This window comes from Corvus hawaiiensis, chromosome 10, assembly GCF_020740725.1.
Source record: "Corvus hawaiiensis isolate bCorHaw1 chromosome 10, bCorHaw1.pri.cur, whole genome shotgun sequence".
Classification (NCBI taxonomy): domain Eukaryota; kingdom Metazoa; phylum Chordata; class Aves; order Passeriformes; family Corvidae; genus Corvus; species Corvus hawaiiensis.
The window spans coordinates 19,783,628-19,803,523 of record NC_063222.1 but is presented as its reverse complement, the minus strand read 5'-3'; the positions used below and the strand labels follow the sequence as shown (position 1 = coordinate 19,803,523).

At 61.8% G+C, this 19,896-nt stretch overlaps 1 protein-coding gene and 2 non-coding genes across 11 annotated transcripts; all 3 read right to left on the bottom strand.

Moving 5' to 3' along the window:
* Positions 1-352: 352 nt before the first annotated feature.
* Positions 353-18,937, bottom strand: EIF4G1 (eukaryotic translation initiation factor 4 gamma 1). Of its 9 annotated transcripts, none has more exons than XM_048314421.1 (35): positions 18,861-18,937; positions 17,694-17,754; positions 16,315-16,423; positions 16,131-16,217; positions 15,799-15,831; positions 15,179-15,199; positions 14,460-14,633; positions 14,019-14,118; positions 12,161-12,273; positions 11,000-11,092; positions 10,852-10,918; positions 9,608-10,489; positions 8,527-8,615; positions 8,137-8,323; positions 7,631-7,764; positions 7,241-7,378; positions 6,877-7,050; positions 6,600-6,797; positions 6,195-6,341; positions 5,864-6,100; positions 5,678-5,782; positions 5,112-5,265; positions 4,907-5,004; positions 4,707-4,809; positions 4,485-4,587; positions 3,555-3,811; positions 3,350-3,462; positions 3,002-3,174; positions 2,741-2,866; positions 2,568-2,649; positions 2,243-2,341; positions 1,994-2,128; positions 1,824-1,905; positions 1,607-1,747; positions 353-1,491 (listed from the first exon to the last, which is right to left on the bottom strand). In XM_048314421.1, the coding sequence occupies exons 3-35, from the start codon at positions 16,387-16,389 to the stop codon at positions 1,310-1,312; spliced, it is 4,902 nt and encodes a 1,633-aa protein (XP_048170378.1). In that variant the 5' UTR covers positions 16,390-16,423; positions 17,694-17,754; positions 18,861-18,937; the 3' UTR covers positions 353-1,309. The 9 variants fall into 9 exon arrangements, with proteins under 9 accessions (XP_048170378.1, XP_048170381.1, XP_048170382.1 ...); XM_048314424.1 differs by having other exon boundaries at positions 4,485-4,575; XM_048314425.1 differs by having other exon boundaries at positions 7,241-7,360.
* Positions 7,125-7,199, bottom strand: LOC125331251. Its single transcript, XR_007205951.1, has one exon. It is a non-coding gene; the product is annotated as a small nucleolar RNA SNORD66 (small nucleolar RNA).
* On the bottom strand, positions 8,404-8,481 carry LOC125331250. The gene has a single exon (XR_007205950.1). It is a non-coding gene; the product is annotated as a small nucleolar RNA SNORD66 (small nucleolar RNA).
* Positions 18,938-19,896: the final 959 nt, after the last annotated feature.

The window sequence follows — 19,896 nt, the reverse complement described above, 5'->3', positions numbered from 1 at the left end:
TCTCCCATCTCCTGTCCCGAGGAGACCATGCAGGTTCCACCACTCGTGCCTGTGGGAAAAGGGACATTTGGGGACATCAGGGCTCTCCTCCACAGCCAGGCTGCTGGCAGGGCTGTCTTGTCCACCACCAGAGACCCTGTGCCAGGCAGTGCCAGCAAGAGGAGTCCAGGGGGCCTGGCTCCAGGCACATCCAACCCCCTTGCCACCCTTCCAGCCCTGGAGTTGGGGTACCTACCTGCCTTGCAGTGACAGGGGAGGCTGGTCCTTGCCCATGCTCAAGGCTGGCACCCCCACACCAGCCCAGGCACAAAGGACATGGAGGGAGGGGGCGGCAACAGCGGCACACGGGGCATTATTTAGCAATGTTCTTTTATTTCCAGTTTTAAGGTGAAAAGATGCCTTTAAATCTTCAATTAAATACTCCATAAAGAAAAAAAAAAAAAAAAAGGCAAAAAAAAAATTATTTACAAATTCACGTGACCAGTAATTGAATCCTTGTTTTAATAATTACACATGCGGCTCGTCACATCCGGCGCTCTATAAATACAGGGGACGCGGATGAGGGGGCCACCCTGTCGCTTGCCCAATTGTGGCCTTAAACGTTTGGGAGGAGGATGGGGGCTTTTGGGGTGTTGGAGGGGACTCAGCCTGGCCCAGAGAGAAGGGGCCACCCCCCCCCTCCTCCCCGGCACCCTCCCCAGGTGTCAGAGCAGGAGCTGGGGGGGGGAATGATTTATATTTAAAATTTAAAAACCATAGAGGGGAGGGGGTCCAGGCAGTGATGGAGGAATAGAGAGAGGACAGGGGAGGGGGAGAAATCACGCTCCTGTCCCCAAACCAAATTTAATAAGTTTATATATATATAATCTCTCTATATTTCATCAAGAAGGGGGGAGGAGAAAGAGGAGGAGGGAGAGGAGGGGAGAGCTATGTCCCCATCCCATCCCCCCCTCTCCATGACATGAAGCCGGGGGTGCTCTGCCCCACTCCCAGAGACCTGGTGTGCCTGCGCTGGGAGGGGGGCGAGGAAGGTCCCCAAGGGGACCCATGGCAGCCACCGCCTCAGTCAGCATCTGTTTATTATCATCATGACAAACTCATACAGGCCTTACAAACAGAACCAGGACAGAGGAAGAAGAGACAGGAGAGCTGAAAAAAAGAGAGAGGGGGGCTGCAATGGGCACAGCAGGTCACTCAGCCCTGGCATTAGCAAGTCCATGGGGGCCAGGGGTGGGAAGGGTTGGAGTCACTCCCCAGGGTGCCCCACTCTCTCTCCCCCTTTCCTCTGCCTCCTCCTCCTCACAGCTGCTCAGTTGTTGTCCGACTCGTCCTCAGCTTCCCGAAGCCAGGTGAAAAAGGCTGTCACTGATTTGAGCGCCACCCCTTTGCCCTGCTGCTCGGCTGGGTCCTTGCTGGACTCCCACTTGTAGAAAGCCTCCTCCTTGATGACATCCTCATCGTAGAGGGCATCAAAGAACATCCGCAGCAGGTCTGGGGTGGGGGGACAAAGGGGAACCTCTGCAATTCTCCAGCCACCAGCCACCCTGCTGGGGTGGGGACACACTTGCCACCCCCTCCTCAACCCACCCGCACCCATGATACTCACTGGGAGGCTGCTCCAACTTCACCACCAAGGCTTGCAGAGCGTAGAGTGCCTGGAGCTCCTTCTGCTCATCCCGCAGGTACTTCTGGAGCAGCTTGGCTTGGTTGCGGATGACCATGGCGTCCACGCGGTATGGGTTCTCAACTGCAGGGGACGGGGCGTGAGAGGGGCAGCGTGGGCAGGGGAACCCCCACTGCTCCCACCTCACCCTGGTACTCACAGACAATGGCCAAGTGGCACACAGACGTCATCAGGGCCCTGATAAATGTGTTGGATGAGACCTGCTGCTCGCTCAGGTTGGCCTGGAGGGGGGAGGGTAAAGGACTGTGAGGTGGAGAGGAAGCCAGGAGGGAGCCTCCAGACATTCAGGTGCTGTGTCCCCACCCTCACCTCAATCCAGTCATGTATTCTTTGGTTGTTCGGGTTCTCCTTCAGCAGTTTGTCCATTTGCTTGCACAGCTCCTCTGAGGTCAGCTCCTTGCGGCTTGGCATGTCAGAGCTGTCCCCCATCGTGTACTCCAATTTCTGGGGAAGCAGGCAGAGAGAGCTGTTAAAGGCAGCACAGGGGAGCACCACTCTCACACTGCCCAAGGTCCACCCATGGCCCACCTCTGCCCCTCGCTGCCACCAAGCCCCCACCTGCTCTGTGACAAATTTGTTGACATCCTGGTCCTCAGGCAAGAATTCCTTCCAGCTCAGGCCTCCATCCCGCCACAGCTTTCCTGCTGTCTTCTGGCCCTGTGGGACAGACAGTCGTCATCAGCACACCATGCCCTCCATCTCCAGGGAGCAAGATACTGTGGCTTGGCCATGCCACCCCCATGACCCAGACACTGAAAGGGATGTCCCTCACCAGCCTCTCTGGTGGCAGGGGGGTTCAATCCCCACATGGCCACCTGGCCCCCAAGCAGGATGCCAGTCCTTGAGAGAGCAGCCAGTAGCCACACAAGCCCCATGCACTTACCATGCCCTTGCACAACAAGCCCAGCACCTCAACCAGCAGCGTGGTGGCCTTCCCAATGGGCACCAGGGGCTTCGTGATCTCCCTGTGGGGCACAAGAGACCTGGGTGAGCTACCTGCCCCCATGAAGGGGGCAGGTAGCATGTGCCAGCCCTGCTGAGGAGCACAGCCCTCACCTGAACAGCTCCTCCATGGGGATGCCTTCCTCTTGCAGGATGGGGGTGATGAGCTCAGCCAGGTACAGCCAGATGTGTGGGATGTCAATCTCCATGTCCTCTGCAGTCTCCAAGATCTCCCGCAGCCTGAAGAGCAGAGGGAGCTGTTGGGATCCAGCAGGCCCCACGCACTTGGCTAGGAGGGACCTCAGGACACATCTCAGTGCTGAGTCCTACTCAAGGCAGGGCTAAATTCAAAGCCAGGCTGCCCTGGCCCCTCACCCTTTGTAGTACTGCTCCTTGGAGAGAGTGCCTGCCTTCACCAGCTGGCAGAGCAGGGCTCCCATGTGCTCGCGGGAGATGGTGCTCCTCTCCAGCGTGGACTCAATGCCATTTTGCACAAAAATGTAGAGCAAGGAGGGGCTGCCCAGCTCCTGCACACACTGCAGGGCCTCCTGCAGGGAAAAGGGGGGTCAGTATTGCCCTACAGCCAGCTCTGGCTCCCCCCTTCAACATCCAGGCACCACCAGAACCCTGCCCAAAAGTGCTACCACACAGCGAGGGAAGCATATGGCATGTTAGGGGAACATGTATGGTGTGTTAGGGTGCTTGGCCACCCCCTCCTCTCACCTTCATGTCATTGATGTGCAAGTATTCCTCTATGATTGCCTTGGATTTCTTCTCCAGTTCCTCTTCTGACAGCGTGGGCTTGGTGGATGTTGCAGGTGTTGGCTCTTGTTTAACTGCAAGAAAAGAGCAAGGATCAGGCACCACCTGGGACAGGCAGAGCCGCAGGTCCAGCCACATCCTGGGATATTGCTCCTCCCCAGCTCACTGGTCTCTCGGCTCCGGTCCCGCTCCTCCGTCATGCTTGCAGCCTTGCGCACGGCCTCGGGGCCACCCTGCTTCTCCCGTTCTCGGCTCCTGTCCTCTGTCTCTTTGCTGAAGCTCCTCTTGGTGAGGGCAGACCTGTTCCTGTCTGCCCGCTCCCCCTGGTCGGGACGCTCCAGACGGTCGCTGCCCTTCTCCGAACGCAACTCCCGGTCCCCTCTGTCCCCAGCCTTCTCTGACCTGTCACGGCTGGAGCTGCTCCTGCGTGGGAGAAAGACACACACAGTGTGAAGAGCCCATCACCACCCTCCCTGACCCTAGACTGCAGAGCTCTGGAAGGTAAGGCTGTGCCACTCCAATCCCCACCTCTTTTAGGACTTGACCATTCTTGGGGAAAAATTTTCTCCCTATTTCTCCCCAGTTCCAACTCACACCCTTTTCCTTTCACTCTGCTGCTTGGCATGGCTGAGCAGTACCTGCCTTTGTCCTGCTCACACCTTTCTTCTGATGCAGTGTGGCAAAGCTGCCCTTCATTTTCTGTGGCATACTGGCACACAAAGCACGGTCCCCAGACAGTGCTCACCCCACAGTTTTCCTCTTCTCCTGAACAAATCCAAACTCCAGCTCTCTTTGGGGACCTCACACTCCAGCCTCTAAGGGACTCCCTTTGGCCCATCAATGTCCATCCAAGGACCCCCAGTCCAGAGCACCCAGGGGTGGTCACCCAAGTGCCAAACAGTAGGGAGGACACCCAGGGTGAGGTCAACCTTCCTTGCCACAAGGACTCACCACTGACTCCCTCAAGGCCCCATCTTGCCACAGGGCAAGTCCAGATACCATAACTTGCCTACACACTTATCAACCACAAGCCTGAATCGGGGGTTCTCCCCCATCCCCAACACCCCCATCCAGCAAGGCAGGGCTGGCCCCTCACCTCTGCACCACACGGCGGGACTCTGGGCTCTCGGCAGGCATTGACTGCTGGAGCGCTGAGAAGCGGTTCAAGGTGCTCGTGGCTGGTCGCCCTGAATCAGATGCTGGGCGTGAAAAGAGGGAAGTCTCAGAGTTCGGCACCTTCCTGGTACAGGAACTGCCGGGGGAAGGATCACCCCTCCCACTCTGTCCCACAGCACCCAGCCAGTCCCACACAGCCTACCTGAATCTGCGGGCTTTGCACCAGACCCCCCACTGCTGCCCTTGCCCCAGCTCAGCCGCCCACCCGGTGCAAAGAGCTGGTTATTGGAGTCGATGGATCCAGGCTGCAGGTGGAGAGAGACAGTCAGACCTGACCCCCCATCGAGCCAGGATCTAGGCCAGGCAGCCGACTCGGCTGCCACACCACACCCCCAGCCTCACCTTGGTGATCTTCGTTAGCCGGCTGGTGTCGATGGGCCGGTTGCCCTTGCTGATGGGCACTGTGTTCCAGCCATCATCTGCGACCAGGCTACTGCGCCCTGAGCACAAGAGGGACAGTCGTAAGGGGCAGACCAGCCTTGAGCGGCGTCCAGCAGGAGCAACCCACCCCAGGCAAACTCAAGTGCCCCCAAGCCCAGGCACTCACCACTGGAAGATGGCCCAGGGGGTCCTCTCCTCTTGTCCTTTGACATGAGCTGCTGCACTTTGATGTGTTCCCGATGCTCCTCCATCTCTGCTTCCTTGTGGATCTGATCTATGGTTTTGGGGCCCTGGTCTCCTCGCCGCGGCACCCAGCTATTCTGCAGAGGGCAAAGAAGGCGGGAAGAGGGCACTGAGATGGCTGGAAGATGGAGGAAAAGGCATTTCCCCTTCCCAGCCATCCCACTCTCAGAGTCTCAGGTTGGTCTCCTGCCTCAGCCATCATCACTTTCTCCATGTGCTGTGGCAGCTTTTGGCACAAAAAGGCTCAGTTTCTGGAGCCCCCCTGCATTAAATAGCTGCCAATTACTGTGTGCCCACTACCACTACCATGATAACCAATGGCTGGGGCTAGCATGGTGTCTCTGGGGCTGGCCACAGCTCACGTACCTATCTCTCCCCTAGATGGGACACATGGGTTACTGGCACTCAGAGGACACAGGCCAGCAGCTCCAAGGGACCAAGCAGGGGATGGAGGACAGCCCCCACACGATTGCATTCCATGAACTTTACCCGTCTTAGGTCAATAACATCCTGCAGCATGAAACGGATTCGGGATGATGTCTTTTTCTCTTTGATGATCTTCTCCATCTGATTGAAGTACTGGTCCATCCTAGGCTATAGAGGGACAGAGCCATGATCATATTCCTTCCAAAGGCAAGGCAAGGGAAGGGCAAGGCAGGACAGGGCAAGGAGTACCTTGGCTTTCTCAAAGTCCAAGTCCTTGCCAATAGTCGTAAGCAGGCGGCAAAGGCACTCAAGAGACTCCTCATCGTGGTTTTTGAGCAGCTTCACCACACAGTCATGCATGATGGCCTCCGTCAACATCTTCAGTTTGAAGAGCTCTCCAATGAACTTGATGTTGCCCAGGGATCGTCGTCGAGCCTTGTCCCGCGCCTCCTCCAGCTCATCCTTCATACGCGCCTTCTCCTCGGGCTGCAGGAAAAGCCCAGCAAGCCAGTTCAGTGTCCAGAGCCAGCCCAAGGACACCTATGCCAGCCCTCAGGCACAGACTCCCAGCCCAACTCACGGCACTGGCATCATCCATCTCCTTCTGCCGCTTCTCAAAGATCTCATCGTCGTCCTTGTCCTTCTCAAACTCCTTCTGGCAGCGGTTGAGCAGCAGCTTGCGGAAGTTCACAGTCACTGTGGGCTTGTCTGTTGTGGGCACTTTAAGCTGCAGGGAGAGGTACAAGCCAGAGAAGAAGCATGAGTTGTGTCTCCCCCAAGAGTAGGGCAACTAAGCTGGCACTACTCAAATCAGGAAAAAACCACCTTACAACTTTGTGATGCCCTGCTGAGACCCTGAACTTGGTCCTCCATCCACACACCTGTTTCCCCATTCCACACGGAAGGGCCTGCACACTACTAAGCTCAGCTGAGATGGCCAAAAACCCTTGCCCACTCAGTAGGAGACCGCCCAGCTTCTGCTCACCCCCATAAGGCAACGGCACATGTTAGCATAGGCAACAGAGAAGTTTGGCTCCGAGATGGCCTTCTCGAAGACGAGGTCGATGACACCCTTGAGCCGCTCCTCCGTGTCGATGGACAACTCCATCACCTGCTTCATCAGTTGCTGGAACATCTGGGGAGTCAGCTTGTTGAGGATGCTGCGGACGCGGCGGAGCAGTTCCTGCAACGGCAGTGGGGTCAGCAAGAGCTGGGCGTCTTTCCCCCAGGCCCTCCAACTGCCTGCCCACCCCAGCGCCCACCTGTGTCTTGATATTCTCAGGATCCTCCTCCTCGGAAGCACGTTTGCTGCTGGGTTTCCAGGCCTTCTCGGCCTTGTTCAGCTTGACATCCTCATTGAGGGACACAGTAGCAATGATTTTGCGGGGCTCCTTCCTCTGGCTCTGCTGGGAGCGGCGGGGACCCAACCCTGAGGGCTGACACATGGAGAAGAAACTCAGCTCTCTGCTCTGGGACTACCTGGGCTGGCTCCCAGAGGTCTCCAGTCCGCCTACTCAGATCCTCAACTCCATCACGGACATCAGTGGCCCAGACACAGCGGCTCGAAAGCTTGATCATCACAGAGAGGCAGAGCAGGATGGCAGCAGTGAAGCGAGGGATACTCACCAGGCCCCGGTTGCCCATGACAGGCCGGCCAAGGTTGGCGAAGGAAGGGGTGAAGTCAGGGCTGCAGTTCATGCCACTGAAGCGGATGGGGTCAAGTGCCCGCAGTGGGGTCTTGTTGGCCTGCGAAGGTACACACGGCTGAGGATGCCCGGGGGCAGAGGAGCGGGATGGATCCATCCCCCAGCCTCAACGCCGGGACAAGGAACTGGAAAAAAGGCCCCAGAGGTGCCCCCACACCCACCAAACTGAGGCTCGGGGTCATTGCAGATGCTGCAACAGGACCCTGAGCACAAAAGTAAGTCCCTGCCCTGCTTCGACAAGGCACAAAGAAGAGCCAGACCCCCACCTGACCACCACCCACAATTCCCCCATTTCCAGGGCCGCACCGACCTTGTCCAGCACCACATCTGTGATCTGGGGCAGCCCCTCAGGTTTCTGCATGCTGGCAAAGATGAACTGGAAGCCCAGCAGGAACTCCCGATCATATCGCTTCTTCTCCTCAGGGTTCAGCGGCTTCCATTGCTCTGCAGTGGAGGGCAAGAGGGAGACTCTGATATGGCCTGTCCCACATCCTCCACCACCCTGAGCTGTGGTAGGTCTGAGTCCACACAGAGACCAGCGACATGGGATATAGACAACCACAGAACTGCCCCCGCCTGGTACACCATGAGCACAATAATCCTGCATGCTTAGAAAGCCTGATGCCACCAGCTCCCTGCCTCCTTCCAGGACCCTCGTGCTGGGAACTCTGTTCCCCACCCCATGCCAAGCTTGAGGACAAGATGGGAGGAGAATGTGAAATTTAGGACAGCGGGACCATGCCACCCACACCTTCCCCACTGCTGGGTCCAGAGGTGGTGGCTGCCAGCAGAGGACTGTGCCAAGGCACAGCTCACCTTCCTTGTAGCCATATTTCTGGCCAGCAGCCTTGCCCTTCTCCGGGGCCAACTTGTCCTCCTTCTCCTCCCACGTCTCTTCCGACTCTTCCTGTGGACGGGCAGGAGCCGCATCCTCTGCTTCACTGGCAGGGGCAGACGTGGGGGGCTTGTTCTCCACCTCCGAGGCACTATCACCGGTCTGAGACTGCATTGGGAGGGACAGGGACAGCAGTCACCCACAAGAACCTGGTTCTGTCCCCTCCACCCCACTCCTTGGTGTCCACCCCACCTCAGATCCTCATTACCATCACAGAGCATCAGTGGCCCAGACACGATGGCACAAAGCAGAGTTCATCACAGCAGGAGGTGGGACACAGGGTGATCCCCAGACACCCCTGGGACACTCACCTCTTTAAAGGCATCCAGCAAATCCCCTACTGCCTCCTTCTTGTTCAGCTCCTTCATCCTTCGCTTCTTCTTTGGCACCGACATGGCGACTAGGAGATAAGGCAGGGAGGTGAAAGACAGGAACCCTCCCAGTCCCCCAGGTACTCTGACACCAGCTACAGGGTCACCAGTGAGGCCCCAGTAACACCAGGCGAGCTTCAAGATGGAGCCACAGGGATGTGGTCCTGCCACCCCATCACAGCCCCCATCCCCAAACATACCCCGATTTACCCTGTGCCTCATCAAAGCCTCCCATCCACACCACTGCCCTAGTGCAGTGCTCCCCATCCTCCTCAGAGGATCCCTGCAGACACACACACTGCTCTGCAGGACAGCCCTTATAGGAACACTCCCATACAAACCTCTGTCCCTATACACACTCCCCTCTCTGGCACCCCTATACACCAGCACAAACAGATGTGCTCCCCAGAAGCGTATCTGCCCTCAGGTTCCCCTCCTATAGCACCCCTGTATCCCTGCCCAAGGCACTCCACACAAACATATCCTGTGAACCCATCTTCCCCATCACTCCTATGTAACCCCAACACTCCTGTGTAAGGTGCTTAAAGAAAAAACGAGAAACCCCAGCGCATCCCCAGAGCACCCCACTTTCCTCAAGCACCCCCATGTACTTGCATAGCCCTACACAGCATGCCCCACAGCTTCCCTGCCAATCCTCCACCTCCCAGTGTCCTCAGTGACTGGTGACAATCCTCAGACACAACCCTGATACACCCACCCTACAGCCCTGCATAAGGCATCACAGAAAACATACTTCCATTCCCCAGGACACACCCCACACACCCCACTCTATACCCACCCCATACACCTTCACATAGATGTACTCCCCAGACATCTCCCTCATCCCACCATCCACAGGCACCTTGTCCCTCTCAGCATCCCATACCCACACATCCTATTGTCCCTAACTCCGTCCCCCTCTCCAGCACCTTCCCTGTATCATGCCTAGCACCACACCCATGTGATGTCCCCCATCACCCAACACCCACCCTGGGGCACCCTGAAGCCCAGCATGCCCAACCTTGTGCGGTCGCCTCCGAGGTCTGCGAAGGGGCAGGGGCTGGGCTCAAGCTTCTCTCCTGGGTCTCACCAGGGCCTTCACTCTCTTCCTCCTCCTCCTCTGCAGGCGGGGAGGCAGGGGTGCCAGGCTGGGCTGGCTCCTCAGGCTCTGAGATGGGGCTGACATCTGACTCGGGCTGCTCGTCACTCAGCTCCACTTTGCTGGTGCCCTCCACCCCATTGGGTAGGGGCAGCTCTTCAGGCTGGGCAATGGGGGAGTCCAGGGCGGGCGCAGGCACCGGCTCAGAGGCCAGCACCGGCTGGCACAGGGGCACCTCAGGGACCGGCTCAGGCATCTCCTCCAAGACCCCGTTGGCCTCAGCAGTGGGCTCGGGGCAGGGCTCTTCCCGGGGCGGTGTGGGGCTGGGGGAGGCGGGTTTGGCGGGCGCTTCAGGGGCCTGTGGTACAACGGGCGGTGGCAATGGCGCGGCCGGCACCAGGGGCACGGCTGGCATCGGGGGAACAACGGGCACCGGCAGCACCTTGGGGGGCACAGACTCCTGTGGGGTGGGCTCTGGGAGGGGAATAGCAACCTCCTCCTCCTCTTCCTCCTCCTCCTCCGCAGCCACCGTGTCCATGCCGGGCGCGGGCACAAGGGGCAGCTCCACAGCCCCTGGCACTGTAGTGATGGCGCTTAACGTCTTTTGCGGGTCAGGTGGCGCCTCGCCCTGCTCCGCTTTCATGTCCGTGTCCACGGGAGGCTCCATTGGCACCAGCGTCACAGGCGAGAGCACCACAGGCTCCACCTCAGGGATCAGGGGAGGGGGAGGCGACGGGGATGCCGACTTGCTGGGCTCCAGGGAGACGGGCTTGCTCACCACCAGCGCGGGCTTCGGGCGGTCATCTGCAAGGTGGATGGCATTAACGAATGATCCCCTGCTCATCCCACATTCCTCCCCAGATCCCTCTATCTTCAGAAGAGATAGGGATAGATGTGCCAAGCCACATCACAAATGGCTGATGAGGACAACAGGGGTCCTCCAGTGCCCAACAGACAGCTGAGGTGAGTACACAGCCCACATAAACTCTCCTGGATCCAACAGGGGACACAGGTTCCCAGGTATGCAGGGATGGCCTCTGATCCCACAAGCCTCAGGAGAACCAAGGAACAGTGGGGCTGGCATTTCACACCCAGCAGTGCCAACACCAGGGATCCTTGCTGCAGCCATGCCAGCTGGCACACCCAGCCCTGGCACAGGCACTTACCAGGCCGGACAATAACTGCTACATGGGGGGTCTCTCCGTTGGCCTGGGGCTCCAAACCGCTTCCAGCCTGAGGGGGGCAAAGAGGGAGTTGAACATGGCCACATGCACTTCTCTCTGCCCCAGCTAGGGAGCCAGAGGGTCCACTTACCTGTGGAGGGGTGGGGGTGGATGAGGTCCTTGCTCCAGACATAATTTCTTCTGTAATGTCTTTGCCACCTTGGTTGGGGTCTCGTATTCGGATCTGCCCAAGAATCAGAGCAGAGTGGGGAAGCTGTTGGCAGGGCGTCGGACACAGCACATGGGCCACCCCCTTTCCCTCAGCCCAACATCCCCAGGGCACCCTTCTCCGAAGAGAAAAGGGAGGTTCATTCACTGCAGTGACCGTCCTGGCCACACAGTCTGGGGACCAGTGGGTGCCACATCCCCTCACCACAGGGCACAGTGTCCCACAGACACTGGCCTGTTCCAGTGCCTTTCAAGCCATCGCAACAGGCAGCTGGAGCCAGCAGGTCCCCAGGCCAACATCCATCTTCAGAAGTCAGGGGATCCCAAGGCACCACTGTGCTGGCACAGCGGCTGCAGGGACCCCCCCTCATTCAGGGGACAGTACAGGGAACTAGCCTCAGCACACAGAAACCACAGTGAGCTCTGTGCCACCCCCGGCACAATCCATACACCCACAGCCTCACTGGCCCCATGCCTGCCACGGGTGCAGCACAAGCTACAGCGTACAGGGCACCATGCTGTGGGGTGACTGGGGGGTACATGTGAGTCTGGCTAGGACTACAGTGCAGTGCACAGTGCAGCCAGGAGTCTTGCTCTCTTCACCTTCTGAACACAACCTGCCCCCAGAACACCAAGTGCACAGCTCAACCCATCTCCGATGAGGAAATCCCACCACCCCAATTCCCAGTCACAACCCCTGCCCCCCAGCATGGGGCCATGCTAGCAGCCACCCGGCTCCCAGCTATAAATAGGCCCCATGCGAGGCCTCCGAGCACCGGCATCTCCGGGAGCAGACAGCAGTTGGCAGCCGCGGCACCCCCGCCCTCCCAAGAGCCGTGACTCAGCACAACGCTGCCCGCCGGGACAGCCAAGGTCGCCAGCACCCACCATGCACCCCAGTTCCCTTGCTAAGCTCCTCAGCCTATGGGGACACAGTCCTGTGCCACCCTTTTCCCTGGCATGCAGCACCACATCCCATCCCACACACCACCGGCACCTGGGGCTGACACCATTCCCCTCCTGCACATGAACACGCCCTCCTGCATACGAGTACCCCCATGCCTGGAGGCAGATGGCTCCTTACCGTCTTCCGTTCTCGTTTTGTGGGGATCGGTGGCTGCTGGCTCACAATGACCTGGGCAGTGGGGACCCCCGCTGAGAACTGCTGCACCCCCTGCGCCGGGTAATACGCACCCGCTGAAGGAGAGGAGAGAGAGTCAGACCAGCCAACCCAGATCCTCCAAGCCCGTCCTGAAGACTCCCTGATCTCCCAAACACAGGGGTCTGTCAGGAGCCTGAAGAGCCCTTGCTGCTCTGCAGCAAACCCCCATCGCATCCGGCCTGGATTGTCCTAACCCGCCTGACAGGCCTGACCGAATTCCTTCCCTGTGAAGCAGAGAGCGTCCCCGCGCCACCCCCACGCCCAGCCAGGCCCCCGCAGGCATCCACCATGCCCACCGGCTCCACGCCACCAAGAGCCCTGCCTGGACACTCGGCCATGTCAGGCACAGGCGTCCTGGCTCTGCAGGTGGCCGCCTTCCTGCCTGCACCCTTATCTCCCCAGGGCCAGCACCAGCCCGAGGGCGGCACCAGGCAGCCTCCATTCACACCCAGGCTGAGGGGCTTGGGCTCCCCGTGCAGCCTGAGCCCCTGGCGAGCCCAGCCCAGAGGAAGGAGCTGTGCTGAGGGCCAGAGGCAGAGCTGGACCCCATCCAGGGCTGGCCCAGCCCTCAAGAGGTGCTCCACTCCTCCCAGGGCACCCATGAGCATCACCCCAGAGCAGTGCCACAGGGAAATGGGTGTGTGGGGACAGGCACAGCTGGGTCCTGGCCCCCTCTGGCTCCAGCACCTTCCCTGCTGCACTGACACTGGAAGTCAACCAAGAGGCTCTGGTGACTGCCTCATCCCTGAGTCAGGGACCCTCCCTCTGCTCAGGGGATACACAGGGACGCTGAATGGGCACCACACGCTGGGATGGGCCAGGCATGGGGGGAAGGAAGGAGACCGTGAGCTGCCTAGCCCTGGGGACCAAACAGGAGACACAATCTGATTCATTCGTCACAGGGCACACCATGCCAGGCCACCCACCCAGTCCTGTGGGCAAGAGGCAAGCTGCTGCCAGCTTCCCTGGGGAGAGCCACTGCAGCCCCAAAGCAGAGGTGGGGGCACACCCATGCTGGAACCTCAAAAAGATACCCAGAGCATGTCCCAAGATTCTGCACGAAGGTGCAGCAGTGTCCTGGCCCAATCACAGGAGACAGCCACTGCCAGGGGCCACCTCCCTCCTCTGAGGGGCTGGCTGGGCCCCGAGACAAGAGGGAGGGAGGCCGGGCACGTACCTGGCTCAGGAGAAGCCCATCTCTGCCCTGGTTATGCTTTGCTGCTGTGCCGGGGCCAGGCCGGAGGCCTCGGCTCACATTTCTGTGTCTGCCGGGCCTCCCGGGACCAATCAAGCCTAAATATAGTCACAGCCCGGGTGGCCACATGCGAGCAGGGGGAAGGAGGAGGGGCTGCTCACACCACGCTCCCCAAACACCAGGAGGGGGCAGGCATGGAGCACCCCCGCTCAGCTCCTGGGGAGCAGGAGCTGAGGGGGGGTCAGCAAGCACTGAACTGCTCACCACCCTGACAGCAAGTGAGGGGAAGCAGGGGATAAAGTCTGCCCCATCCCTCCGCCAGGAGAGTTAAATATTAAACGGCCCGAATTTGGAAAAGGACGGGGGTGAATGGACCGGTGCAAATGGACCAGTGGGACACGATGTGCTGCTGGGCAACAGGCAACTGTCCCCCAAAATAACCTGCAATGGAGTCATAGAGTCAGCCACAGTGAGCTGTGCTCAGCTCGGTGGGATGCACAGAGGCCAGAAGCAGGGGAGCAAAAAAATGGGGAAGTGCTGGGACTGAAAGAGCACCGGGGATCAGAGCAACTCCTCTGTCTGTACCGTAAGTCCCGAATTCTGTGGGGCTGGCTCCAGGGTAAAAACTAGGGGCGCCAGGTTGGACCGGGTACTGTTGGGTCGGGACAACGTACGTGGAGCGACCCTGCAATAGCAGAGAAGAAGAAAAGTCAGTTATGTCCCCTGCAGGGCACAGACATACCCCCAAAATGCTGATGTAACCCTAGGCCTGCCTGTGAACTAGCTGTACACTAGGGTAGGGAGCAGGACACCAGGTGCCTCAGGAAACTGCTGGGGAGGGGAGGGGACCAGTACCTCTTGCTGCCTCTCTACAGAACCAGCAGCACCCTGCTCAAATCAGTGGGTGCTCAGAGAGTCTCAGGACCCCTTCTGCACTCCCAAAACAGACCTGGGCTCCAAGCCCAGACAACACCTCCCACCGGTGCCCATCCCAACCCCCTCTCACAGAATCCAAAGTTCCCTCACCTGTCCGGGAATGTAATAGGCTCCTTGGGAAGGTGTGTAGGATATCTGGGAGGGTATCATCATCACCTGGGAAGCAGCCGGATACACATGGGCAGGAGGGCCGGGCCGAGCCGTCGTGTTACTCTGCACGCGGGACGCACTCGCGGGAGGCTGTGCCCTGTTCTGGTAGAAATGCTTGGGGAGAGATAGGGCACAGCGTCAGCAGCAGCTCCAGCACCTTCATCCGCCACCACCCCACGGGGGGGAGACACCACCCCCCCTCCCCCCCCCCACTCCGCCAGGATGCAGCCCCACCTCGGCAGCTCCCAAGGCCACCCCCCACCCTGGTATCTTCCTGTCCCCACGCACCTGCGGGGCCGCCTGGGTCCACCCGACCCAGCTCATGCCCGGCGCGGCCCCGTCCCAGCCCTCCCGGGGCCGGCAGCTCCAGCGCCTGGGGCCGGCCACGGCCGCACGCAGCTCGGCGGCGGTGGGTCCCGGCGTGCTTCGCACCGGCTCCCGGCACTCGCGGTGGATGCTGGGACCTGTAGTCCCGCCATGCCGGAGCCGGACAGCATGTGGAGCTCCCTATTCCCACCCCAGCCAATGCCATTCATCTCAACCCAGACCCAGCTCGTTTGCTGGGCAAGAGCATCCCCGGGAGCAGCAGCTCCAGCCCACCGACGAGTGGGCAAAGAAGGGTCCGCGCACGCGCCCCCAGGGCAAGGAGAAAGTGTTACCTGAAGAGACCTGAATCCTCCCTGTTAGCAAGCGCACGCATACAGAGGGAAAAGGGGAAAGAGAGAGACAGGAGTTACTGGCACTGGGACAGGGATAGCAGAGAAAGGGACAAGAGGCCAGGGAGCCCTTTGCCCTGTGCCCACATCCCAGATCCACTGAGGTCCCCTGCAGGGACCTCCCAAGGGGCAGGGATGGGTCTGATGAGCTCCCAGACAGCACAGCCAAGGATGTCACCAGATCTGTCCCCAGCAGCTCCTCTACACAAGAGGGCTGATGGAGGTCCAGAGCCTTGCACGCCACTGCAGGGCCTTAGAAGACCAAGCAAAGTAGGGAGGAAGAGGAAGATGAGGAAGGGCACAGGCAGAAGCAACAGCCTGGGCCAAAGTTAGCACAGGCACAGCCACATGCTACAGGCTTCATGCAAGGAGGGAACTGGGGAGACACTGCAGAGAAACCTACCCAAAGTCGAGCAGGCATCCCACATTTTCCCCAGACCAGCCTGTCCCCAAGCTCTGGGGTCCCCACATGCTCCCCAGCCCCTTCATGCCCAAGGTGGGTGTTTCTGTGCAGTGTCAGGGCAGGGTGTTCAGCATGCGGGGCAGGGGAAGCGGGTTAGTACCTGCTGGTGAATAGCCCGAGGCCCTGCTGGAAACTGAGAGAGGAGGAGAGGGAGGTTTGGGGCAGGGGAGGAAGGAGAGAAGAGCAGTCACTCGGTGGGCATCCTCGTTGGAGGCGCCTGCCCCCCCACCCCAGGGCCAGGAGGTCCTCAGGTGGCAGTTGTGGTCTGGATCACGGGCTCATTCCCCCTTCACAGGCACACGCCAGCCCTGAGGGGCACCACATTGCTCCTCACACCCCTGAGCTCCATGGTGGTGTGGGCTACTTGGCTAGGAGGCAGAAAGTTGCTGGATACCCCTTATCACCCTCCCCAGCTCTAGGCAAAATCCTTACCTGGCGCGGCTGAGAAGGCGTATTCATTTGTGAGGTCGGTGCTGGGTTAAAAACCACAGGTGCCGTCTGACCAGGTGGGAACGTCGGCTGAAAGACAGCAGGGAGGGAAAGAGATGGCAATGCTGCCTCTGGCACCAGCTGGGGAAGCAAAGTTGGGTCCCCCAACCCGGCAGAGGACGTTTACCTGCGGCAGTCCGGGAGAAGGGGCAGGGTGCGGGGCAGTCGGGGCTCCTCCTGTGGGCTGTGGAGCTTTGTTCATTTCATGGGGTTGTGCATAAGGATCCCCTTGCTATCTGCAGGAACAGGGACAGTGGGCATAAGCTGGAGATAGCAGCACCCCAGGCATCTGTCCCCTGTCCATGTCAGCCCTGAAATCTGCAAATCTCCAGCCCTATAGCCCACCAGTGTAAAGCCAGGCATCAGCCATGCCCCACAGACAACATCCCACCAAGGCATGGACCCCCAGCCACCCCTTCCTGCCCCACTGGGCCACGAGGAAGATGGGGTAGGCAATGCCAAGTCACCCAGCCTGGGCAGGTCCTCACGCCCTTCAGAGCGGAGCCCCACATCATGCCTCAAACCCAGCCATGCCCACCAGCAAGACTGACCCACCCAAGATGACCCCACAAAGCCCGTCTGGGCTCTACGCAAAAGTGGACACCAGTGCCCGTGATCTGCCGCCAGCACATAGGCCACCACTAATTCCGGGGGGCTGGGTGGGCCGGCGGCACCCCGGCGTCAGCCATGCCCAGCTCCACCCCGGCTGACCTACTAAGCGCTTCCCCCGGCCGGCCAAACCTGTTCCTGCTGGTGGTGCCGGGTCCCCGGCATACACCACAAACGCCTACCAGGGAAGGCAGGGAGCAGCTCCCACGTAGCCCCACTCCACTGACATTCCTGCCCAAGGGAGCCCGCAGCCCCCCGCTACCACCAGCACCCAGGTAGTCCGGACACCCTCCCAGCTGTCCCAGGAAGGACTTGGCAGCCAGTGCCGCTCTCCCCGCCCCAGTGCAAAGGCCACCGGGGCAGGAAGGAGAGGCGGTACCCCGTACCCTGCCGGGGGTCCCCTGCGCCCCATGGTACCCAGCGAGCCCTTTCCCGGCCAGACACCCGAGGGACCAGCCCTGGTGCCTCCTGTAATCTGACGCCCGGACGCGTCAGCACTGCCGGCCCCCGGCCCCGCTGCGGGCACTGCCAGGCACGTCCCACCAACACTGGGAAATGAGGCACCCCAATCCCCCCAGGGCTGCACCTTGGTATGGGGCTGCCACCCCATCACAGGGATCCCCCGAGCCACAACCCCAGTGGACATGGGCCCTGCCAAGGTTCCAGGAGGTGGCAGGGGCCAGTCTGCACCCCTCAGTGCTCCCCCCGGGCTCCTTCTCACGGGAGACCCGAGCGCCTGGCACAGACAGCCCATACCTGAGCCAGCTTAGCTAGGCCTTGAGGCCAGCCACCCCAAAACAGAGGGGGAGGATTGTCTCATAGGGGACAGGGACACCCGGGGACAGCCAGACGTGGTCTCCTCCACCAGACACAACCGGGAGCGAGCAGGATACTCACCCCCCCGCGGGAAAAACCTGGGCCGGCTGAGCGGGCCTGCAGAGACCGTTCATCCGACTGACTGGGAGAGAGAAGGGAGGGGGTTGAGAGAGAGAGAGAGAGAGAGAGATCAGGCCGGGCCCCGCGGGGGGAGCCCGGCCCGGCCCCGGCTCGCACTGACCCGGCTAGCCCAGCAGTGCCGGGGAATGCGGGTTCCGTCCCGGGGGGACAACGGGGTACCGCCGTGGCTGTTTGTAATCAGAGTCGCTGCCGCCTGCCCTGCGCCGGGAGCGGCCGGGCCGCGGCCTGTGCTGGGCCCGCCGACGGGGCGGGGGGTCCTTGCCCGGGAGGGGTGGGTCCGGGAAGGCCCAGCTCGGTCCGAATGAGGGGCCGGGGGAGAGGAGCAGCAGTTCGGGGCGGCAGGAACGCACGGAGGAGTGAGGGACAAGACGAGGATCAGCGGCGGCGGGGCTGGGACAGGCCGCGGCGGTGGCCCAAGAGCGGCCGGCCCCGCCAGGCCCAAGCGCGGCCTCGCCCCCAGGCCGAGGCGGCGGCCCAACCAGCGGCTGCGGCCGGCTCCGTCCCGGGGCGGCGGCACCACCATCGCGGCGGCGGGAGGGCGCGGTGCGGTGCCCGGTGCGGCATCCGGCGGCCCCGCTCCCCCCCGCGGCGGCTGCGGCCTCTGCCAAGGACACGTGTCACTGCCGGCCGCAGCCGCGGCCCCGCGGGCACCGGCGGCGGCACGGGAGGACGGGGGCGGCGGGGCGGGGGCGGCAGGGCTCGCAACACATGCGGCGGCGGCGCCGGGCCTAGGCGGGCGCGGCGCCGGGAGCACGTGTGCGGCGGTGGTGGCGGCGGCCGGTGGTGGCGGCGGCGGCGGGGCGCACCGGCCGGCACGTGGGCGCGGACCGACGCCACCGCCGCGGGATCACCGGGACGTGGGGACCATCGGCACGAGCGGAGCCCGGCGCAGCAGCGAAGCGAAGCACGGGACAGGGCGTGGGAAGGGGGTGGCGGCGGCGGCGGCGGGGCGGCACCCACGTGGTGGCGGCGGCGCGACAGGGCCCGACGGAGCGAAGCCCCGGGAAGGGGGGCGAATAGGGCGGCACGCGCGGCCCCGGTACCGGCGGTCCCCCCCCCCCCGCCCCCCCCCGCGGGGCGCGCGCCCGCCCCGCCCCCGCCCGTTACCTTCAGTCTCCTTCAGCGCGCGCGGCCCGACGCAGCCGCAGCGCAGCGCAGCACGACCATTTCCGGAGCCGCGCCGCGCGCAGGGGGCGGGGCCGCGCGCCAGCCGCCGCCGCGGGGGAGGGGCGCACGGGGGCGGGGCCGCCACGCCCGGAGCCGCGCCGGGCCCCGCCCCCGCCCCGCGCGTTGCGCCGACGCCGCGCCCGCCCCGCCGCTGCGGTCACGTGGTGGGGCGGGGCGAGCCCCGCGCGTCCCGGAGGAGGCCGGGGTCCGCATGGCTGCGCCTTCTCCCGACGGCCGCGCCCGCCGTCTCGTCCCTCCGCCGCGCACCCCGTGGACGGTCATGTGGCGACTGGGCGCACCTGGCACCGGCACCGTTCGGGACACGCAGTCGCCACGCGCCTGACACCACCCGGGACCCACAGCCACCCAGGGATCGGTACCCGCGGCACTCGCACCCATTCGGTGCTTGGCATCACCAGGACCCGGCCTCACCCAGGACCTCCCCCCACCCAGAACTTGACATTGCCCCGGCCTGCACCCACCCGTGCTCCATCCACCCTCGGCCACATCCGTGGCCGCAGCCCCGTGCACCAGCACCTTCTCGGGACCAGCATCCACCCGGGGTCTGCTCTCACGCGGGACTTGCACCCATCCAGCACCCACCCCTCCTACGGCCAGGAGCTGCACCTGCCCAGAACCCACCCAGCACCTCCCACCCACAGGGGACATGGTCCTCACCTTGTACCCTGCAGGATGCAGCACCTTATCCCTACCCTGCACGCATCCCACTCCCCTTGGGACTCAGCACCACACACCCATTCCACTGTCCATCCAGCACCGCACTCCCACTCAGACACAGCCTCCCCCTGCCCGCCTAGCTCGGGCACAGCAGGGTCCAGACATGGTCAAGTTTGGAAACAGGACAGGGCTTTCCTCTTTGCTAAAAATACTTCCCATGTGGCTTCCATCTCCCCCTCCCCAGCTGCTTTTAACCCCAGTGCCCGCTCTGGAGCAGCACCAAATGATGGCAGAGCCC

What these genes read in the sequence shown, in the direction of transcription:
- EIF4G1 (XM_048314421.1), bottom strand. Translation starts at nt 16,389, where the DNA reads ATGAACAAAGCTCCACAGCCCACAGGAGGAGCCCCGACTGCCCCGCAC. An exon ending in AGCAGTTATTGTCCGGCCTG is followed by an intron (nt 10,490 to 10,851) that starts GTAAGTGCCTGT and finishes TCCACCTTGCAG; the next exon opens with ATGACCGCCCGAAGCCCGCG. An exon ending in AGATGGATGATGCCAGTGCC is followed by an intron (nt 6,101 to 6,194) that starts GTGAGTTGGGCT and finishes CTTTTCCTGCAG; the next exon opens with CCCGAGGAGAAGGCGCGTAT.